The sequence below is a fragment of the Zalophus californianus genome, chromosome 7, assembly GCF_009762305.2.
Source record: "Zalophus californianus isolate mZalCal1 chromosome 7, mZalCal1.pri.v2, whole genome shotgun sequence".
Taxonomy (NCBI): Eukaryota; Metazoa; Chordata; class Mammalia; order Carnivora; family Otariidae; genus Zalophus; species Zalophus californianus.
The window spans coordinates 3,856,130-3,878,057 of record NC_045601.1 but is presented as its reverse complement, the minus strand read 5'-3'; the positions used below and the strand labels follow the sequence as shown (position 1 = coordinate 3,878,057).

The 21,928-nt window shown below is 38.6% G+C and overlaps 1 protein-coding gene across 9 annotated transcripts in view; it reads right to left on the bottom strand.

Annotated features, from left to right (window-relative positions):
• The window catches only part of PDE10A (phosphodiesterase 10A), a 582,460-nt gene that overhangs the window by 99,045 nt on the left and 461,487 nt on the right, over positions 1-21,928 (bottom strand). For all 9 annotated transcript variants that reach the window (XM_027601960.2, XM_027601968.2, XM_027601965.2 and 6 more), the window contains one exon: positions 14,503-14,531. In XM_027601960.2, coding sequence (XP_027457761.1) covers positions 14,503-14,531 — 29 coding nt within the window. The remainder of the gene's footprint in view (positions 1-14,502; positions 14,532-21,928) is intronic.

The window sequence follows — 21,928 nt, the reverse complement described above, 5'->3', positions numbered from 1 at the left end:
ACATAGTTACCATGATCAGAAATTTTAACATTGCCACAACAATATTAGCTAATTAAAACTCCACATTCAAATGCCAATAATATCCTTACAGTTATCCATCCTGCTGCGCCAGGGTCAAATCCCAGATCACATATGGCATTTGGTTGTCATGCCTCTTTGGTATACTTTAATGTGGAACAATTCCACAGTCTTTCCATTGTGCTTCTTGAACCTGATGTTTTGTATAATGTGGGTCAATTAGGATTCGTCTGATGTTTTCTCAAGACTAGAATCAGGTTTGCATTTTTGGCAACAGTACAGTGGAAGTGCTGGGGCCAGAACTCTATCATCCCTCCTGTATTTGGTACTTGGCATTCCACTGGGAAGAAGAGCTTTCCATTCTTCTCATTCATTCATTCATTCATTCATTTATGTGAGTCTGGACTCACCGATTCTTATTTTATTCAATAGGTTACCATCCATTAATATTGTCATATATGCATTTTAATTCTCCCATTATCCCAGATTTGACCAGTAGGAATCCCCTCAAGATAGCTCCTGTAACCCTCTGACATTCTTCATGATTCTTACCACACTTTCTTACTTTCTCATCACGTATTTTCCCAGCCCTGGTATTAGCCATTTGTTTCTCAAAGAAATACAAGTTCCTTTTAATGGAGAGGGGCATTTAAAATCTAAGCACAGGAGTTGTATGTGACACTGCTGTCAAGGCCTCTAGGCGTCTCATTTATGTAAACAGTGTACAGATGAGAAGCCCTCATATAAATATATATACATATATACAAATGGGTAAGTCTGTATTTATCTACTTACATGTATGTATAGGGATAACAAAAACTATGAATTCATACTAATACCTCTAGTTCCAGCTAACAATTCAGTGTGCATTCTACTACTCCCCATTTCCATATTTGTAATTCCCTCATGCAACAGTGAGAAATCTTACTGACAACAGCCTTAATATATTTATACCCCTTCTCAGGCCTAGAATATACATAAGTAGTTTCAGAAATGCTAAGCCATACCACTGAAAGCAGCAAACCTAAGGTGTCAATATTTTTTTTAGATTTTTAGGTAAATTAAAGAAACACTAAAATGTACAATTCATTAAACTCTGACAAGTAGATAAATCCTTATAACATATATACTTATTAAGACATACAAAATCAACACACTGAAATCATTTTTATGCACTAACAACAAGCTATTTATAACAGCATCAAAAAATAATAAAATATTTGGGAATAAATTTAACCAAGGAGATGTAAGATATGTAGACTGAAACTTATAAAAAATTGAAAAATGAAAGAGAAGACACAAAACAAATGGAAAGAAATTCCATGTTCAGGGATTGGAAGAATTAATATAGTTAAAATGTCAATAGTTTCCAAAGGGGTCTAGTCATTCAATGCAATCCCTATCAAAATTCCAAGTTTTTTTTTTCCCACAGAAAGAGAAAAAACAACCCTAAAATGTGTATGGAACCACAAAGACCCTGAAAATCCAAAGCAATCTTGAGAAAAAAGAACAAAACTAGAAGCATCACACTTCCTGATTTCAAACTGTATCATTATAAGGCTCTAGTAATCAAAATAATATGGTACTGGCATAAAAAGAGATACAAAGATGAATGGAATAGAACAGAGAACTCAGAAATACACACAGGCATATACAGTCAACTTACTTTAAGAAGGGCACCAAGAATATACAATGTGGAAAAGACAGTCTCTTCAATAAATGGTGCTGGAGAAACTGGATATCCACATGCAGAAGAATGAAACTGGACCCTTATCTTTCAGCATACATAAAAATCAACTCAAATGAATTAAAGACTTATATTTAAGACCTGAAACTGTAAAACTCCTAGAGGAAATCACAAGGAAAACACAGTTCCTTGACACTTGTCTTGGCAATGATTTTTTGGATATGTTATCAAAAGCACAGGCAACAAAGGTAAAATAAATAAGTGGGATTACGTCAAACTAAAAAGCTTCTGCACAGCGAAGGAAACTGTCACCAAAATGAAAAGGCAAACCACAGAATGGGAGAAAATATTTCAAACCATTTATCTGATAAAGAAGTAATATCTAAGATATGAAAAAAAACCCCACTCATACAACTGAATAGAAAAATAATCCCAAATAACTCAATTAAAAAATGGGTAGAGGGGCTGAACAGACATTTTCCAAAGAAGACATACAAATGGCCAACGGGTGCAGGAAAAGGTGTTTAATATCACTAATCATCAGGAAAATGCAAATCAAAATCACCATGAGATATCATCTCACACCTGTTAGGATGGCTATCATCACAAAGATGAGAGATAACAAGTGTCGGTGGGGGGTGGAGAAAAGGGAGCCCTTGGGTACCAGGGGTGGGAATGTGAACTGATGCTGTTACTATGGAAAACAGTACGGAGGTTTCTCAAAAAATTAAAACCAGAACTATCAAATAATCCAGCAATCTTTTTTCTGGGTATATGTTTGAGAGAAATGAAATCACTATCTCAGAGAGATATCCGCACCTATGTTCACTCCAGCAGTTTTCACAATAGCCAAGATATGAAAATAACCGAAGTGTCTGGCAACAGATGAATGTATAAAGAAAATGTCACACACACACAAACACACATAATTGTGTATGTATATATAATATATATACATACATAAATATATGCATAATTTATAATTTTGTGTAGCATTTGCGCGCGCACGCGTGTGTGTGTGTATGTGTATATGGCATTAGAATATTGTATTCAGCCCCCAAAAATGGAGGAAATCCTGCTATTTGTGGTAACATGGATGAACCTAGAGGGCATTATGCTAAGTAAAATAAACTAGACACAGAAAGACAAACACTGTATTATCTCACTTACATGTGGAATCTAAAAAGCCAAACTCACGGAAATACAGATTAGATTGGCAGGTGTCAGGGGCTGATGTGTGGAGAAAATGGGGAGAAGTCAGTCAAAGGTTACAAACCTTTCTGGTGGGATGCAAACTGGTGCAGCCACTGTGGAACACAGTATGGACGTTTCTCAAAAACTTGAAAATAGAATTACCATATGATCCAGTAATTCCATTACTGAGTATTTACCTAAAGGTTATGAAAACACTAATTTGAAAAGCTATATGCACCCTCGGGACGTCTGGGTGGCTCAGTCGTTAAGCGTCTGCCTTTGGCTCGGGTCATGGTCCCGGGGTCCTGGGATCAAACCCCGCATCGGGCTCCCTGCTCAGCGGGAAGCCTGCTTCTCCCTCTCCCACTCCCCCTGCTTGTGTTCCCTCTCTCACTGTGTCTCTGTCAAATAAATAAATAAAATCTTAAAAAAAAAAAAGAAAAGCTATATGCACCTTATATTTATTGCAGCATTATTTACAACAGCCAAGTGTCCATGAACAGATGAATGGACAAAGATGTGGTGTGTGTGTGTATAATATTACTCAGCCATAAAACAGAACGAAATCTTACCATTTACACCAACTCGGATGGATCTAGAGGGTACAGTGCTAAGTGAAATAAGTCAGAGAGAGACAAATACCATATGATTTCACCCATATGTGGAATTTAAGAAACAAAACAAACAAGCAAAGAAAAAAAGAGACTCTCATATACAGAGAACAAACTGATGGTTACCAGAGGAGAGGTGGGTGGGAGGGACGGGTGAAACAGGTGATGGGGATTGGAGGAGACACTGTGATGAGTAAAGGTGATGCACAGAACTACTGAATCACTATGTTGTACACCTGAAACTAACAGAACACTGTAGGCTAATTATACTGGAGTTAAAATTTTTTAAAAAGATTATCATTAAAAAAGAGAGAGAGGACCTTAGAGATTAAAACAGACATAGACATATCAATCCAATGCCACATGTACCCTTTTAAGGATCCTAATTCAAACAAACAACTGTAAAAAGAATCTTTTCAGAGAGTTGAGAAAAACTGAATCTGGCCCAAGTATTAAGATATTGTTAAGTGTGATTATTGTCAGGCATGAAAATGGCATGTAATTGAGGTTTTTTTTTTTTTTTAATGTCATTTCCTATTAGAAATCTATACTGAAGTCTTTATGGCTGAAATTACATGATGACTGAGATCTGCTTTAAACTACACCAGCAAGCTAATGCAACAGGAATAGCAAAATGATCATCATTGAAGCTGGATGACACGTACACGGTGGTCAACATGCAATTCTCTCTACTTGTATGCAGAGAAAATGTCTACAAACAAAAGTTAAAATGGAAAGAAAGGGAGAAAGCAATAAGAGGCTCAGGAAAGCATCGATCCCTCCCCTGCTCATTTACTGAGCAGCTTTTCTGTGTGTCCAAAAATGACTGAAACGATCTACACTGTGAGTTTAAGAAAGCAAAGCACTCAAAGGCTGCAAGGGCATTCAGTGGTTAAGTGACAATCCCAGACAATGATAGGAGGTCACTTCAAATCTGTGATTAACTTCTACATGAATAACTGTGGAATAATAAATATATATATATATTGGGGAAAAAAAGGTTATAAACTTTCAGTTGTAAGATGAAAAAGTTCCAGGACCTGATGTACAGAATGGTGCCTACAACTAAAAATACCGTAGTGTATACTTGAAAACTGCTGAGGTAGATCAGTGTTCTCACCACACCCACACCCCAACTGTGTGAGGTGACGGGTGTGCTCATTAACTTGATCGCAAGAATCACTTCACAATGCACATCTATATCACGTGGTGTACACCAAAATGGACACATATATACAATTATTATTTGTCAAAAATAAAAAATAATTTTAAAAGAAATTTTTAATAATAAACATCTCCATAATAATCATAATAATAGAGGACACAGAACATTTAATCTCTTTATAAAATCTCTCCCATAATCCTTCTTAATCAACCCCTGCCCCCAAGGCAGCCACTGTTTCTGACTTCTTTCCACCACAGATTAGCCTTGTTTTGATTTTTAGAATTTTATCGAAATGGACTGATACAATACACACTGTTTTTAAACCCTGCTTTATCTGTCTGACATAGTATCACTGAGATTCATGCATGTTGCTGTGTGTTCCAGTACTTTGCTCCTTTCTATTGCGAGTTGCATTCTGTTGCATGAATAAAGACAAATGATATGTTTACCCGTTCTACCACTGTTGATTGTTTGGGATGTTCATGTTTTCCAGCTCTGGGCTATTAAGAAAAAAGCTAGGATGAACATCTTTCTGTTTTCAGTTATCTTAGGCAACTACATAAGAGTAGTAAAATTCGTGGGTCAGAGGGTAAATGTATGCTTAACTTTACAAGAAACTGCCAAACTTTTACAATACTACATATTAAGGACAATGTTACCAAAATGATTTAGATATTTTAGATTAAAATAAATGATAGAGGTCATTTATGTTACACAAACATCACTGGTGGAAAAATTCTAACTATTCTAAGAATGAGTGATCACAAGGAAGAGTTATGGAAGGCTGTGAACCTCACAGACAAAGAGAATGGGGGTATGTAGCAAAGAGGGTGCTGCTGACCCTTTTGCAAATGCTTATTTTAAGAAGTTTTAAAATCCCGAATATTAGCCAAGGGACTAGGACACTCACCCTGAATCCTAATACTACAGGGAAAAAAAAAAAAGGAAAGAAAAGAAAAGCAAAGCAGCAGCAGCTAGTTGCCTTCGTTGCTCTGCTATGTAACTGGGCACAGAGGAAATGCTCCACACAGAGTCGTCTCAAAGTGTGGTACAGGGCAGGAGGGCAGGTGCACCTGCAGCTCAGCGTGGAAGCTCAGAGGAAGCCCTTCACAGAAAGCTAGGAAGGGTACAGAACCTCGGAGGCCACGGGGGAACAGTACAGTAGGGTACAAGGTGAGACGTGGAATCCCTGTTAGAGGTGGTGGAGGCCAGCTGCTGGGATTCTGTAGGTCAGGTATTCTTAAAAACAGGTTAGCTCGACACAAGGAAACAAATAATAAAAACTTAATATTCCTGAAGAACATTACTGTAAGTTTCCAAAGGGGTTTCTATAATGTTAACTAATATTAACTCATTTAATTTAGGAAGAAAAAGGTCCATGAGATGAAGGGCTTTCCTTAATAATAATTTAGGAAAAAGGAATCCATGAGATAAAACAGTTTTAAATCACTGATGGATACAACAAGCATTTCTAGTAAGTTTAAGGCTGCTAGCAGAAAAGGATTCACCCATCAGGGCAGATGAATAATAAAGTTAAGGAAACAAAAGATGTATCTAAGTGCTTAACCCAATAGATGTATTTCTGAATGTCAGTATGTAATTAAGTCTTTTTTAAGCAAATATTTCCTCAGCAGTATGTCAAGCACTATTACAGGTATCAGATAAAGCTCCTACTCTCATGGAGTTTAAATGCTAGTTGGGGAAAATAGATAAAAAGCTATCAGCTCAGCTTTAGAGGGGAGCGGGGTGGGGGGAATGGGTTGGCCCGGTGATGGGTATTAAAGAGGGCACGTACTGCATGGAGCACTGGGTGGTACACAAAAACAATGGATCGTGGACCACCACATCAAAAACTAATGATGTATTGTATGGTGACTAACATAATAAAATAAAATTTTAAAAAAGCAAAAAAAAAAAAAAAAAAAGAAGGTATCAGGTTGTGATAACATCTATGACAAAATAAAAACATTTTTATGACTTTGTTGCCATTTTAATTTAATGAACTGTAATCCAGGAGGAAGTCAATTTTATGTGCAGCAACTCTATGACTAGACCATTAGTATATTCTTTTTCATACGATAAAGAAATGTGCCTTTAATCAGCTTTTGACTCTGTGGACTAAGACCAGCTATGTGTACAGGCTTAATATAGTCCCTCTGTAGTTAAGTACTTCTGAAAGTCTATCCTCTAAAACAGAGCTGCGGTTGCCAAGAACTGTCTGACAAAATAGGTATTAATATAAAATCTTGCAAAAGAGGAATCTGTTTAGTTTCCCCTTTAAAATTTGTTTTTTGTAACGGTTTGATACTGCTGTTTAGGTGAACCAACACCTTGCCTACTGCCACTGTGACTAATAGGATGGATCAGCAAAATCTTTCACAGGCAGATGATCCATGTGTTTAATCTATTGTTAAGATTATGGGCTTCATCTTAAATACAAGCAAACAAAAATCACTGTCTTTAAATAGTCAGTATGAAATATTTCCATATAGCAGAATGATGCACTTCGGTTATATAATTCTTTCAGGAAGCCAAGATGCTTAGAACTGATATTCCACACAGGTTTCTCATGTTTCTGTCGTTATTGTTAATAACTAGCAGCAAAGCCTCTGAAACGAAATTTAGGCTAAAACTAACCATTACATGCTTTATAAGAAACCTTATTTTGGGTTTCCATAAAACTCAGGTTGCCTAAAGCTGTTTTGGCCTGTGTAATAAGGAAAACATGGACTTTGCTTGTAGGCGTCCCATATTCCTCCCTAAACTGGGGTGATTTTCCAATGTAATAAGAAATACTTGGGCTCTATGATATTCAAAATGCCAGAATTTCATTTTACCTGACGGGAACATTACATCTACCGTCTGTTCTTTTGGTTTCTCAGTCTTACAGATATGCTGATAATCAATGGGGACAGGTTACCTGCCTGCCCTCCAGGGCCCTGTTTATAAGTGTAATCGTTAACTGTCCAAGGCCCACCTCTTAGCTGAAGTCTGATTAAAGGAAATTATATTCAGGAAGATTCTAAAGACATGCTTTCTGTCTGCTTCTCTGCATGTTCTAACTTCTATCCTTGGGCCACAGAACGATAGCCCAGGATTATCTACTAGAGGGAAGATATAGGTAACATGAGAAATTACTCCAGAAAATTCTAACATGTGTCTACGCTACTCCAGCCACCTGTATATTACTTCATTTACTTAACATTGAACCACATTTTAATATTACGCCTTTGAAACTAACGATTGATGTAAAATCAGATCTATAAACTGATTTGCATTTTTATGAAACTCAATAAAACTTTGCCCTGAAAAAAATGGATCGGTACTCTTCCCTTAGAGAATAAGTGAAGTGCCTTCCCTTGGGTCATGCTTCACGCGTCTGGAATTGAAAGCCAAGTCTTCTACTTAGTCAGAGGAAAGTACTGACTACTCAAAAATTTTTTTCTCTTCTTCTTCCACTGTTTTGTTGTTATACTTATTTTTCTGATAACCAATTCAAAGTCTTTTATAGATGATACGGTATGAAAAGAAATGGAAAACGAGTAAATGGGGCTCAGTTCTAAAGGAAAAGACTGATCTGCCACAAGGAGGCTCCAGAGGTGGGCGAGGCAGCGTCCCTCCAGCGTTCTTCCTCCCCTGTCCTGTATCAGCACATTTCCTCTCCCCCGGATCACTCCCATAAATACATGTGCACACTGTCATTTACCCCTTTTTTTAAAAAAGAAAAAACATTTTAAAAACCAAACATTCCAGGAATGGAGGGGTGAACAAAATGAACAAAGAAGGTCAAAAGGTACACATGTCCATTTATAAAATAAGGAAGTCCCAGGGACGTCATGTACAGCATGGTGACTACAGTCAACAATACTGTATTACGTGTTTCAAAGTTGCTAAGAGAGTAGATCTTAAAAGACCTCATCACAAGACAAAAATGTGACTATGTGTGGTGATGTGTGTTCATCAGACTCACGAGGGTGATCACTTCACAGCATTACAGACACTGAATCACTGTGCATTGTGTCATACACCTGAACTAATAAAATGTCTCATGTCGATTATGGCTCAGTAAAAAGAGTATTGATCCCCCCCCCCCATCTAGCTCCCCCACCTCTCTTCCCCCTCTCCCTCTTAAGGCAAAACTCCATAAGATGACTGTCTATATTCACTGCCTTCAATTTCTCTTTTCTCTTCCTCAAACTCACTCTAATCGTTCCAGTGAAACAGCTCTTATTAAGATTACCAACGACTTCCACATTGCCAAATCCACAGGGTAACTCTCAGCTCCCCTGAAATATGGGCAGCATTTGACATGGTTGACCACTGTCTTTTACTTGACATACTTACTGCTACACACGTGCCCCGTGGTTCTCCCCTGCCTCCTGGACACTTCTTTTCAGTCTTTGTAAGCCTTCCCCCTACCTCAGACTCCTAAATGTCCTGGCCCTGGGCTGGTCTTTACATTTTCTTCTCTAATTCAAACCACACTCACTTCCTCCGTGATCTCATCCAGCCTTGCATCCTTACATCCCATTATATACTGGTGGTTCTTAAATCACCCATATCACTAATAAATCTCAAATTTGTATCTCTAACTCACTTCATTCGCCTAAAGTCCAGACTCATATATCCAACCACTATCTCCTTAACATCTCTATCTAGAAATCTATTAGGTATTTCAAATAGCACATCCAAACCTGAGCACCTGATGACCTCGCCACCCCACGATGACTTCCTACAAACACTCCCATCCATGTAATGGCATCCCATCTTCTCATTTGCTCAGGCAAAACCGAAATGCCATCATTTCTCCTTTCTTGTTTTATACAAGATGTGTGCATCTGGATTAATCAGCAACTCTTGTTAGCTCTATCTTCCAAATATATCTAGAATTGCATCTATCAATCCAAGCACTGCTCCTCACCTCCATTACCCGCTATCCTGGTTCAAATCATCTTCATCTCTTATAGGGTTACTGCACTAACCTACTTGCCATCGCCCGGCAATGAAAAACTATTAAAGTGCTGCTGAATTTATTTATTTAGGATTTTCACACTTATGTTTACACTAGTAAAAATGGTTGGTAGTTTTTTTCTGCTTTTTATAATGCTTTAACTTTTGCATCAGGAATAAACTTCCCTCCTAGAATGAGTTCTTTCTCTAACTTCTGAAATACATACTTTATATTATGTAGAAATTATCTCCTCTTTAATGTTTAGTGGACTTATCCAGTAAAGCTTTTGGACATCATGCCATGTTAGGTGTTTTTCACTAATTTTTCAGATTTTTCATTGGTTAATAGTATGTTTAGATTTCTTAACTCTTCTTCAGTTTTGATAATTTAGAATTTCCTCAAAATTGGCCATTATGTCCCAATTTTCAAATGTATGAGTATACAGTATTTCCTATTAAATCATTCATAACCTCCGTGTTTATAGTTATATTCCCTTTCTCATTCCTTAACATTTGTATTTTACTTCTTGAACAGGTTGCCAAAGATAGTCTACTTCATTGATCCATTTAAGAAAACACCTCTTGCATTAATACTCACATCTGTATTTTTAAGTGTCGGTCATAAAGTTCTTCTCTTACTAATTCTCCCCTTTGCTTTTTAAAAGTTTATTTTTGGTGTTCTAATAATGAATATAAGAATATAAATTTTCATCCTGTTTTAGCTTTATCTTCTAAGTTTGGTTGATTTTATCCCCACTTTACATTTGAGGCTTTGAAAAGTTATTTTATTAAAATGTCACCCAGATAAATAGTGGCAAAGTAGGAATTCAAATCTAAGTGCGATTTACACTGTATCAGACAAGCTCTTTTAAACGTATTATAACAAAAGGCACAGAGATGCATTCACACAAAAGGAAATACACCTATTTAAGTATGAAAAGATTCTTATCTCCTTTTTTTTTTTTTTTTTTTAAGATTTTTACTGGGGCGCCTGGGTGGCTCCGTCGGGTAAGCATCTGCCTTCTGCTCTGGTCATGATCCCAGGGTCTTGGGATCAAGCTGGGCATTGGGCTCCCTGCTCATCAGGGAGTCTGCTTCTCCCTCTCCCTCTGCCACTCCCCATGGCTTGTGCTCTCTCTCTCTCTCCGTCAAATAAATAAATCTTAAAAAAAGTAAATAAAGAGGTGTGCACACCTCTCCCTCTGCCTCTCCCTGCCCCCCTCCTAAACAAACAAACAAACAAACAAATAAATAAATAAAAGCAAAAGACTACCCCAGGAGAAACAATCATTTAAAAGTTGTCATTCTAGGGACATCTGGCTGGGTCAGTCAGTGGAGTCTGTGGCTCCTGATCAAGCCCCACGTTGGTTGTAGAGTTAACAAAAATAAAATCTTAAAAAAAAAAAAAGTTGTCTGTCTATAATCTTCCCCCTCTCACTTTGTTAAAGAACTAAAGATAAAAACAGAGAAACCAGGCAATTGTGGCAGCCACGTGCCACTGATTTCAAGGCGACCTAATACCAGTGAAACCTAATTGAGAACAGTCACCAAGGGCTTACTTAAAATTCCCCATCCCAAGAAATGGCACTGTTGCATTAAGTTAATAACAAATGCTCTGGGGAAATTAATGACATAGGATCCGAAATGCATACGGTGAGCAGTGGACGCGAGTTCCCTCTGTTTATGCAGCAGGGCCCTGTATTTCAAAATACACTGAGAAATTCAAGGAAACCAGGATTCACTAACAGAATTGAGCATTCTTTCAGTTTTATGAAATCACTAGACTGGATGTAGTCATACTGTTTATCAGGACAGGTTAAAATGAAAACATTGCAAAGAAATGTTGATTCCAATACAACAATTTGTTTCAGTCAACCTACAGACAAGTACACAGGTAAATTTCTCCTGTGGGAATGTCCACCGCTCTGTTCCCTCATTGTTCCCCTTGGTCACCTCCTACTGAATCGGTGTTGTTGAATATCACTAGCTAGCATTCCAACACAGCAACCAACAGGAGAATTCTAACAACATTTACGTTTACAGTATGCAGACACAAGGAAATTCTACCCATAAACACCAAACCTAACATCATTCAAAGACAAACAAACATAAAAATAGAAGTCAACAAATAACTTCTCAACATATATAACAACATTAGAAAAAGAAGAAAAACTACCCAAAATACACAGGTGTGAGTATCATGCTAGTATACCCAGGATAAAGCTACTTTGAGATGTGAGAGGAAGAATATGTGCAAAATGAATTTTAGGAAAGCAACCGCTTTCAAAAAAATTAAAGAATTGTACAATAAGCCTCCTGTCTTCAGGCTTCTGCCCTTGCTGTGCCACCTGCCTGAAATGCTCTTCCCCAGCTCTCAGCAAGGTTCAGAGCTTCACGCCCCTTCTGTCTTCCCTCAGTTGCCTTCCTGGTGAGCCATGCCTGGCTGCACATGCACACGCACCCAGCCTGACACCCAGCAGCCCGACACCCCGCACCCAGACACCCAACACCCCGCACCCCGCCACCCCGATGCCTCGCACCCTGCTGCCCTGCACTCTGCCGCCCCGCACCCCACCGCCCTGCCACCCTGATGCCCCGCACCCCGCCGCCCCACACCCCGCCACCCCGCACCCCAACACCCCGCACTCTGGCTCTGTCTCTCCAGTGTTCATTACCACTGACCCACTGCACGTGTTATTTACTTATTGTGTTTACTGCCTCTACCCCATCACACTGATGGAAATACTGAGATGGGAGAAGTTCTGTCTAATTTCTTCCTTGATGAGCCTAGAGGAGTGGGGATCAATTACTATGTGGTGACTGAATGATGATGTGTAATCAGAAAAATATAGCAGACTGCTCAGATATGCTGCTTTGTTTTGTTTTGCTTTGCTTTGAGTAGATTCCATGCCCAGTATGGAGCTCAACGCAGGGCTCAAACTCATGACCCTGAGATCAAGACCTGCGCTGAGATTAAGAGTTGGACGCTTGACCGACTAAGCCCCCAGGGGCCCAGGATATGCTGCTTTTAAGGCATCTGACATGGCATCTCACATTATTATGGGTGAAATTTCCATATGTAGCAATGCCTTATTTATTTAATAAACTGAAAAGGGGCATAGGAAAAGAACTTGGAAAAATTACTCAAATTTGTAGCTTCAAAACAGAAACAGAATGTTTGGTAACAGAAGTTAAGACTGAGGCTTTCCTCAAAAGTGTTGGGATGGTTCCAAACAAGATAAAATGGAGCTTAAATAAATACACAGTCCTACAGTTAAATTCATTTTTTAAAAATCTGTTGACAAAGGAGTTTTCTTGGTTTTCCTCATGTTACCGACTTTTCCTTCTGAATCTCCTTTGTGAACTTTCCCACGTCTTCTCCACGAAACAACCGGAGTGTCCAAAGTTCAGTGCTCAGACCTTGTCTCTCCATAGACAAACTGCCTAAGTGATGTTGTTTCGTCCCATGGCATTGTCTATATGCTACAAACCCCAAATACATCTACATATCTAGCTACGGCCTTTCCTCTTGGCTCGACAGTATAAGCACTTGCTTTCTAAATATCTCCAATTTGATGTCTGATAACTCCAGTTTCACTTGTTCAAGACTAATGTACAGAGTTCCCAGCCTCACTCGCCCACATTCATCCAGCTGTAGATTTCTCCGCACCACCTTCATTTATAAAGGGCCTGGTGATACTTTGGAGATTCGAGACGGCAGCTCTGCTCACAGCAACACCCCAATGTCTTGTGACTCTGCCTGTGTCTGCCTGTCAGAATCCCCTCTTTATCTTCAAACATCCCTTTCTAGACTTTGCTGCTACTCCCAGTGGCTGCAAAAATTCCAGGCTGACCCCTCAAGCCCCTGCTATACCCTAAAGCACCCAGACTTGGGAACTTTCCAGTTGTGAGCTCTGTTAATAGTGGAGGTCTCTAGTAAAACCCTGAGATTTACAGAAACCTTAAGAGTCAGTAAAGATTGCTATGGACAGAGGGAGTTCTGCCCAGTCTCCAGCAATGGCCCCAGTCATTTTAGAGATTCCTTTCTTCAGATAATCGAAAGTAAAGGAATATACCTATATATGTGATCCTATGAACAATACTTCAGTTTATATTTTATAATAGTGATGTCTTACCTAAGACTGCATCAGATACAATTCAAATGATTATTTTCAATATTTAATCCACATTTAAGATCTTTACTGTACACAGAATATATAATTAAAATATTTTTCATATGTAATGAATTATAACTTGGTAGTACTAAGCACAGTTTGCTAAAAGCTTTCAGTACTCATGCCCCATAAGCTTTTAAGTTTGGTAAGTCTCTTAGAGTTAACACTAAGTAATTTCTCTTGCACATGAAAACAGTGTGTTTAATATTTCTAAAAGTACTGAGGCATGCCATGTCTTGAATTCATAAGCAGTCAGCTTTCGTTCACCCACAAACGAGGTGCCTGAACTCAAAGGCAGGGTAAAGCTGCTCGCTGGGGGAAGGTGAGCAAGGCTTTTGCTCCCTGGCTGGAGCAGCCTGCCACCACATTGGGAATGCTTGTGTCAGTGTAAAAGAAGCCAGAAATCCAGTCTTTACATGCAGTCTCTCAGTTTCTAATGTTGGCAACTCATTCAGAAAACCCCATAACCACGTGCAGGCCAAACAAAACGCAGCTGTTAGCTCTACTCGTTTTGGGGGCCTCCAATTTGCAACCGTTCTCCCTACCGACTTTACTCCGTATTAATAAGCGATGCTCTGGAGCAGACACTCGGGTTTTGCCATTATTTTTCTAATACTTTAACATGTGAGAGCACTGAGAAAACGTATGCAAGTTATTTACTCCCTATACTGGGGTGGCAGAAATTATATTCACATGACTTACCCTGCTGACTTCCTTAGGAGCCGATTCATCTGGTGGAAAGAAAAGGAATGGAAAAACACAATTAGAAACGCCAAGTAGGTTCTGAAATACAGAATATGTCATTCACTCTCAATAAACTACAAGGCTATTTTGCTATGCTTTCTCTTACAAAACCTAAGAATTTGGCTTTGAACATCTATCAACTAAAGGTTAAACATAATAGAGTTAGATGTACAAATAAAGTTTGGAGGGAAACGAAATACCATAACAATTCACAGGCCATTTTCAAGATCGTCTTGTTAGACATTCTGAAATGGTAGCATCTGCAAATAATATTCTAAATGATACAACCACATGAGTATCACAGTGACTGTGAACATCTATTCTGCTGGGGTTAATTACAGCATTTCTTATTTGCTGGAGTAAGACACGACCCTGCACAGCATCCGGGCCAAGGCACAAAAGACACCTGTCCACAGGGCAGCTTTGTCCCATGGGTCCTGGGATTTGGGGGGCCGTCTATGCCAGCTTGTCAGCAGTGTTTCCCATAAAGTGAGACCGATGGATGGATGGCACACCTAGGTGTGACCCTCTGAAGGGGTCTCCCGGTGGGGCTGGCCACAGGACAACAGTACGCCCACATGACCAATAGGGCACAAGAAACAAACTGGCCAAGACTCCATTCTAGGTCACTGGTTCTGACCCAAAGTATATTTATGTGGCCCTTACAGACAGCGGCTGGGCTGGGCCTCTCCAGAGCCCTCACTGGGAGGCAGCCTTTAATTTAATGCTACCGCTATCTTGTATCTTCCTCATCAATCAAATCCTGTCTGACTACCACCATTAGTGCACACTTAACATGCCCCAAACCTCATGGATTCTGTGTTACTCCAAAGCAAAGTCTAATTTATCTCAACACTGACAAAAACATGTCCGTCCCACAAGTTCAAACAGGGTTGGGATTCTCCTTCCTCCTTCAATATCCTTATTAACCAACTGCTGATGCCTGTTGTTTTCTTTTTTGCTAATCTTTCTCCAATTTGTTGCCTGCCACCATTTCCACAGATAATACCAAGTCTAGTGCCAAATCAACCAGCAGCCTCCAAACTGGTCGCTCGCCACACACGCACATACACACAGGCACACATGCATGCGCATGCACACATCTACCCCATCCCTCGGATGTTCCAGAACGTAAAGGAAACTAGATTTCCACGTTAGCTGCATAAATGACTTTACCTGGAGCCCTTCAGAAATTACCAAGTTTGGGACTATTGGAGAACAGACGTTCAATAAACAGTTCCTATTTTGGGGCATTATTGTATTAATACACACTTGCTTATATATTTTCTTCTAATTGTTCCCTAGTGACTTGAGTACTGCATCTCATTCCCCAGAATGTCCCTGAGCATGTTGGAGGAAAAGCACTTAACTTTGCCTTCTACTCTGAAGTCACATCATAGCAGAATTTCATCTCCTCTCAATTCCCAACCCCTAACCTCTCCCAGACTGCCCCCAGAGATAGAACTATACAATTTAGCCATTGCAACAAATGTATTAACAGATCCTAAAGTTACAGAGGCTTACATGTTCTTAACTTTAATCTAAGAAATGCAGTGAGCATGGCCACATGTCCCAGTGGATTAAGAAGCACACAATGAAAAGCAGTTGTACGAAGAAGTTTACTCTCAGGACTGATTGGCACTCGGGACTGTGGCACTTTGGGACCTCCCACTCTCCACAGCCATCCTCAGATCTGAATGCTGGCTCGAGGGAAGAAGAATTTGAATGTCTAGATATCTGTAAATACATGTACCCTTTGCTTTTTCCTTTAGTTTTTGTTTGACACCTCTCAAACTTGAGTGTCCATAAGATACTCTACCAGTAGGTATTTATACATACTGAAGGTGTACTTACTATGTAATCCTCCAAAGGATTTTTTTCCCCATGAGCTGTTCTTCCTAAAGCTTTTAAAAACCATTAAAATGATGTTGAGATTGAAGATGCTCTTTTTTCTCTTCTTTTAAATAAATTTCTTTTTAACAGTCATAGACATTCTCTCTCTGAAATTAGTTTTTGTTTTCTTGTTTATTCATCTCAATAGAATGTTAGCTCCTTGAGAACCGGGATACATGCCTGGCATATATAATGATCCCGTAGTACATATTTGTTGAATAAACAAATGTTAATTGAACCCCTAAAGCTGCATAAAAATTAGTGTTTGCTCTTGTGAACATTTTTGTTACTAATTTGATGCTCATGAATTATTCAAAATCTTGCATCCATGGCAATTTCTTACTTTGCCATAATTCCCAACATCTTTCATTTTAAAGCAAGCTTTATTGCTGAGCAAGATTTTATTAATGTGGTTCCAACAGTTCAGTCCCGAGTGTGTGCTGGAGGTATGGAGACCTTCCAGTCATGGGTTCTTAGAAGGAGACATTCTAAGCCTTGGGCTCTTAACCTGGAATTGCTAGATGATTTGCAAGGAGTTATGGACTGCATGAGGAAGATGGGATGATCTTTCTGCTCTGTTCTTTTGAAAATGTCTTTGTGGAAAAAACTTTTTCAGAATCAAATTATATTGTCAGGATATTCTTTAAATCAAAATTAAGTACTTATAAATCTTTAAAGCTGTGCATATATTTGTACTTTTACTTTTGTGATGACTTTTGATAGTTCTTTGAATATGAAATGGGATTTCAGGAATGAATCCAAATATAATTAGAACATAAGGGAATTCACACTATGATATCTGATTTGAAGTTCTGTGGCTGCTTATCATCTTCTTCTTTACTCTGTGTTTAGCTTTGTGGCTTTATTACTCTATGTTCCGAGAATGTGTCTTGAACAATTTCTACTTTTTAAGTTGATCTTAAGTTTAACATACATTTTTTACTACATCTTCCATGGACAAGTTTAATTTCAGTGCTTGTTCCACAGGATAAGAGAAGTTCAAGATTTTGAACTTGAAGATATTGATACTGTGCATCCAAAGAAAAGACACAGTGACCAGAAGTGACAGAAATCAGTGATTTCTGGAAGGACTTCACTGTGCCTCTGTCTCGTAAGACTGTCCACTCACTTCACCTTGTGGGCTTTGCAGGTATTCTAATATTCCTAAATAGAGCATATCTGTCTTCTCATTATGGAAAATATTTATTTCCCATGAAAATTAATATATACAATTGGCTGTTGAACAACATGAGTTTGAACTCAACAGGTCCATGTATACATGGATTTTTTGGACAAATATGCTCTAGTGCTATAAATGTATTTTCTCTTATGATTTCTTAGTATTTTCTGATCTCTAATTTATTTTAAGACTATCATATATATATTAACATACAAAATGTGTTAACCTGTTTTAAGTTATTAGTAAGGTTTCTTCTGGTCAACAGTAGGCTATTAGTAGCTAAGTTTTGGGGAGTCAAAAGTTATACCCAGAGGGGGGCAGGTCAGCACCCCTAAGCCCCGTGTTGTTCAAGGGTCAACTGTGCTTCCAGCTCCTGGGAGCTGGTGTGGCTCCATTCAGCCTCCTCCAGCCATTCCTGCATTCTGCAGGAGCTGTGGAGCTTGTCTAAAGACAGCCGTCTTCTTACAACAATGCACTCTTAAGATTCAATCCCCAAATATTTATCAAACATGTAATACGTGCCAGGTACTGAATAAATGCCTCAGTTGGCCCAATCAGACTAAAGGGAAGGACTTCTGTTTCATGGCTTTGAGAGAACCACAAGCATAATGACTGGCCCTAGTGGGTGCAATCATCAAGGGAGTCAACCTGAAATCAGCCGACCTTGAAGCCTGCTTTACCTAGGGGCTCCTACGTATGTGAGAATTAATTCCCCTATTTATTAAGCCAATTTTACAGGGTAAAACAAAAAACACTTCAAAAAAGCATGAAGGAAAGGTAACAAGATGTTACTAGGATATTACTTTTATACCACTAAATTAACACACTGTTACTTAAAAGTTCCAGAAAGCTCTTCCATTCCTACCAAGAAATTCCTTTGTTTAGGGTTTAAGTCCTCACAGTTTGGTTCTGCTCTATTTTTCCAACTGGAATATGCAACACAGGGGGACTCCCTTCCCAGTCCATAAGACTGGTCTTTCTAGAGCCTCAGACATGTTTTGCTAACTCTTAACTCAAAATCTTTATACCTTCAAACAACAATTATTGAGTACCTACTAAGTGCCTGACACTATTCTAGGTGCCTACAATATATCTCGAACAAAAGGAAAAAACAATAATCCCTGTGCTCATGAAGCTTTATTCTAAACATAAACATGATAAAACTTTATTCTAACCATAAACATGATAAAACACTAAACTGTACAGCAAGTTCCCAGTGGTAAGTGCCTTCAAGTGGGAAAGTGGCGCAGGTTAGGGAATCTCAGAGAGCGGTGGGGGGAGGGGTGGTCAGAGTGCCTAGTCCAGGTGGTGAGCTACGAAAGCAGCTCCCTGAGGGAAGTGCATTCCAGGCAGAAGGATTAGCCTGAGCAAAGACCCTGAGACTTGAGTGTCCCTGTTGTTTCTTGCCAAAGTTGAATCCTCCTCTTTTTCAGGAATTAGCTCAGCTTGCATTTTGCCCGTGAGGCCCTCTCAAAGGCACCTGTGCGCATCCTTTCCTTAGAAGTCTCATATACTGCTCTCCTGTTGGGAAAGCAGAGCGCTATAAAAAAAAAAAGGTAAGTGTGGAGTCCAAACAGATCTATTTTCAAATCTCAGCTTCACTGACGAGCCGTAACTGGGTTCCTTGACCTTGCCAGACTTGGAAATATCATACTTACAAGAGAAGGTCAGGTCAGACGGTGTCAGGAGTAAATGGGATAATGTATATAAAGTTCTTGCACACGGTGAGCTGTCAGCAAACTGTAGTTTTGTTTCTCCCCATTCAATCTGGCATGAATTACATTCTGCCTTCTGTTGATAGCTACATACATGCGGGTGACTTAACTTCCTGACTCAACAGAAGTCCTTGAACACAAGAGATAACATCTAATATTTCTTTTCCATTACTGAACAAAAAGGCATTCCAAAAAAGATTCTTGAATGATTACGATACAGACAAGGATGCTTTTGCATGCAGAGTATTTTTCTTCAGACATCAACAGAGTGGTAAAACACTAGAAGACTGTCACTTTTGCCAGTGGTCTAAAACTTCTTAGTGTAACTCGTAAGGATAACGATCACTCTGTTTTGTTCTCTTAATTTTTTAACATTAAAACCAGGCACTAATGGAAGAACAGAAGCCATATAATCAAGAACTTAAGCACCAGGTTAGTTGGTTTGTGCCAACTAATGGGGAAAAATGAAATAAACTATAAATTGCTAGGTAACTGAAAGGTATAAAGAACTATATACTTGTGATATTCCTGGTCAGAAAAAAAAGGGGGAGAGGATATATATATATATGTTCACAAGCTACATCATAAAACAGGTAAACCTGTTATTTTTTTCCCTGAAGGACTATTATGATTTTTAATAACGTGGAGAATCATGTTTTCTAGCATATGCTATTGTAGTCTATTCTTTTGTACTTAATTCTGTATCAACAGAACAAGATCATTCCTAGAGTTAGTCCATGAACCTTTCCAATTCTATAATGAAAAGTGATGGCTTAAGATGGCATAGTGAGAACTACAGGTGTTTTCCTATACATATAAAATGTAATAATTTACAAAGTAGTTTCCTTATATTTTATAAGGATTAAGAATATATATGGTAGGTAAGTGCTGTATGTATGATATAGTTTCTCTCTTGTAGCTAAGAGAAAATTATATATGTGCGCGTGTGTGTGTGTGTGTGTGTGTATATATATGTGTATATATATATATATATATATGTTGGATTTCACTTATCAAGGCCACAGAAGCAAAGCTGAAAAAAGGTATCATGACGCAATCACCATGTTTTTTCTTTTGTACATATTGTAGAAATTATTAGTTATCTCTAAGGGGCCTAGAACTGTGTTGAGTCTATGATTGAACTCTGTGTGTCCTGATCATTATCTGGATTGGCATCATGCCTGTGAGAAAAGGTAACTAACTTTAAAGTTCACCATGAGAAAAACCTGAGCAAACCCATGCCAGACAGGCTTATACATAGAAACATTTTAAGTTGATTTTGATTTATCAGTTGATACTATATGAGCTGTTAAAATATGTGAACAATTCTATCACCCTGACAGGAGAAACTGGAGTTATTAATTTTAAACTGTTAACATTTGGGAAATTATGCAGTCTTAACATGGAAAATTCTGTATTTAATAATGCCTTTCAAAATTCATAGTTGCAAGAGGCTATTTGGGAACTACTAAGAAATTTTAGGAATTAGAAATAAAAAAATATTGAGCTTTCCTAAAACTCTTACAGTGTTTCTGCATTTTAGGAATGCTCTTTATTATGTTGCTTCAATACTGAGGATGTGGGAAAATGAGAAATCCAAAGCTTACCTGTCTTATTTATAAAAATGATAAAGAAGGGCTTCGTATCAAAGTCTGAATAGTCTGGGAGTTTTCTGAGGATGGAAATTGTCCCAAATGTACTGTTCATCTCCCGATTCCCAAGATCCTCTGGAGTACATGAGATTCCATGAGATTTGACTAATCACACACTACTATGTCAGCAGAGATCTTAACTGAAAACTGAAAACAGTACAAGATCCTGGCACTAAATAAATTATAAACCTTAAGAACTCAGAAAAAGGTTTAAATTTTACTGACTCGATCATATTTTGCATTTCAGTAACAATATTAATAAATAAGTTGGAAATGTGTTGTGAAAGTTTTTAGTTGTCTGCAAAACTTTACTTTGTAAAACTGTGGTTAAGTTACTCTTGGGTCTGCTGTAGCCTACTTGCTACTAACTTCATTTTCACATCTTTGGACTTCTCAATAGCTAGCTGTTCAAAGGAAAAAATAATGTAAGGACTTGATTACGTTTCTCCAAGTTGCTTCGTGTTCCCTCTACCCACCCTGCAGAACGTCAAGCATGCACTAGATGGAGGGAGTTTAGAATTCTGTCTTTCTTTCTTGTTTGCATGTACAAGGAAAACAACAAGGCTTTTAAAGAGTCTCACTTTATTAAAAAAAAAAATTCTCAATGTCTGAAGAAAGGAAAGGATTGTGAGTGAACGGTTCTCTTTCTGCTTCAGACCAGCTGACTGGGCAGCACAGGAAACCCGCTCTGGGACAGAGTCTGCTCAGGCCAATGGGAGCAAAGCAGTCTCAGCAGAGAGAGGAGCAGGCCACATGTGAGTGAGGATGGCCCTGCGTGCGGTGTACTTACATCAGAGAATTGCTTATTCTCTAGGAATATGTTCACTTATATTGGACATATGTTTTATTTAGTATTGATACCACCCAAAGGAATAAAACAAACCAGGCAGATGCTTAGTGTTCCTGAGGCACTAACACAAAATACTAGAACTGAAAAAAGAATT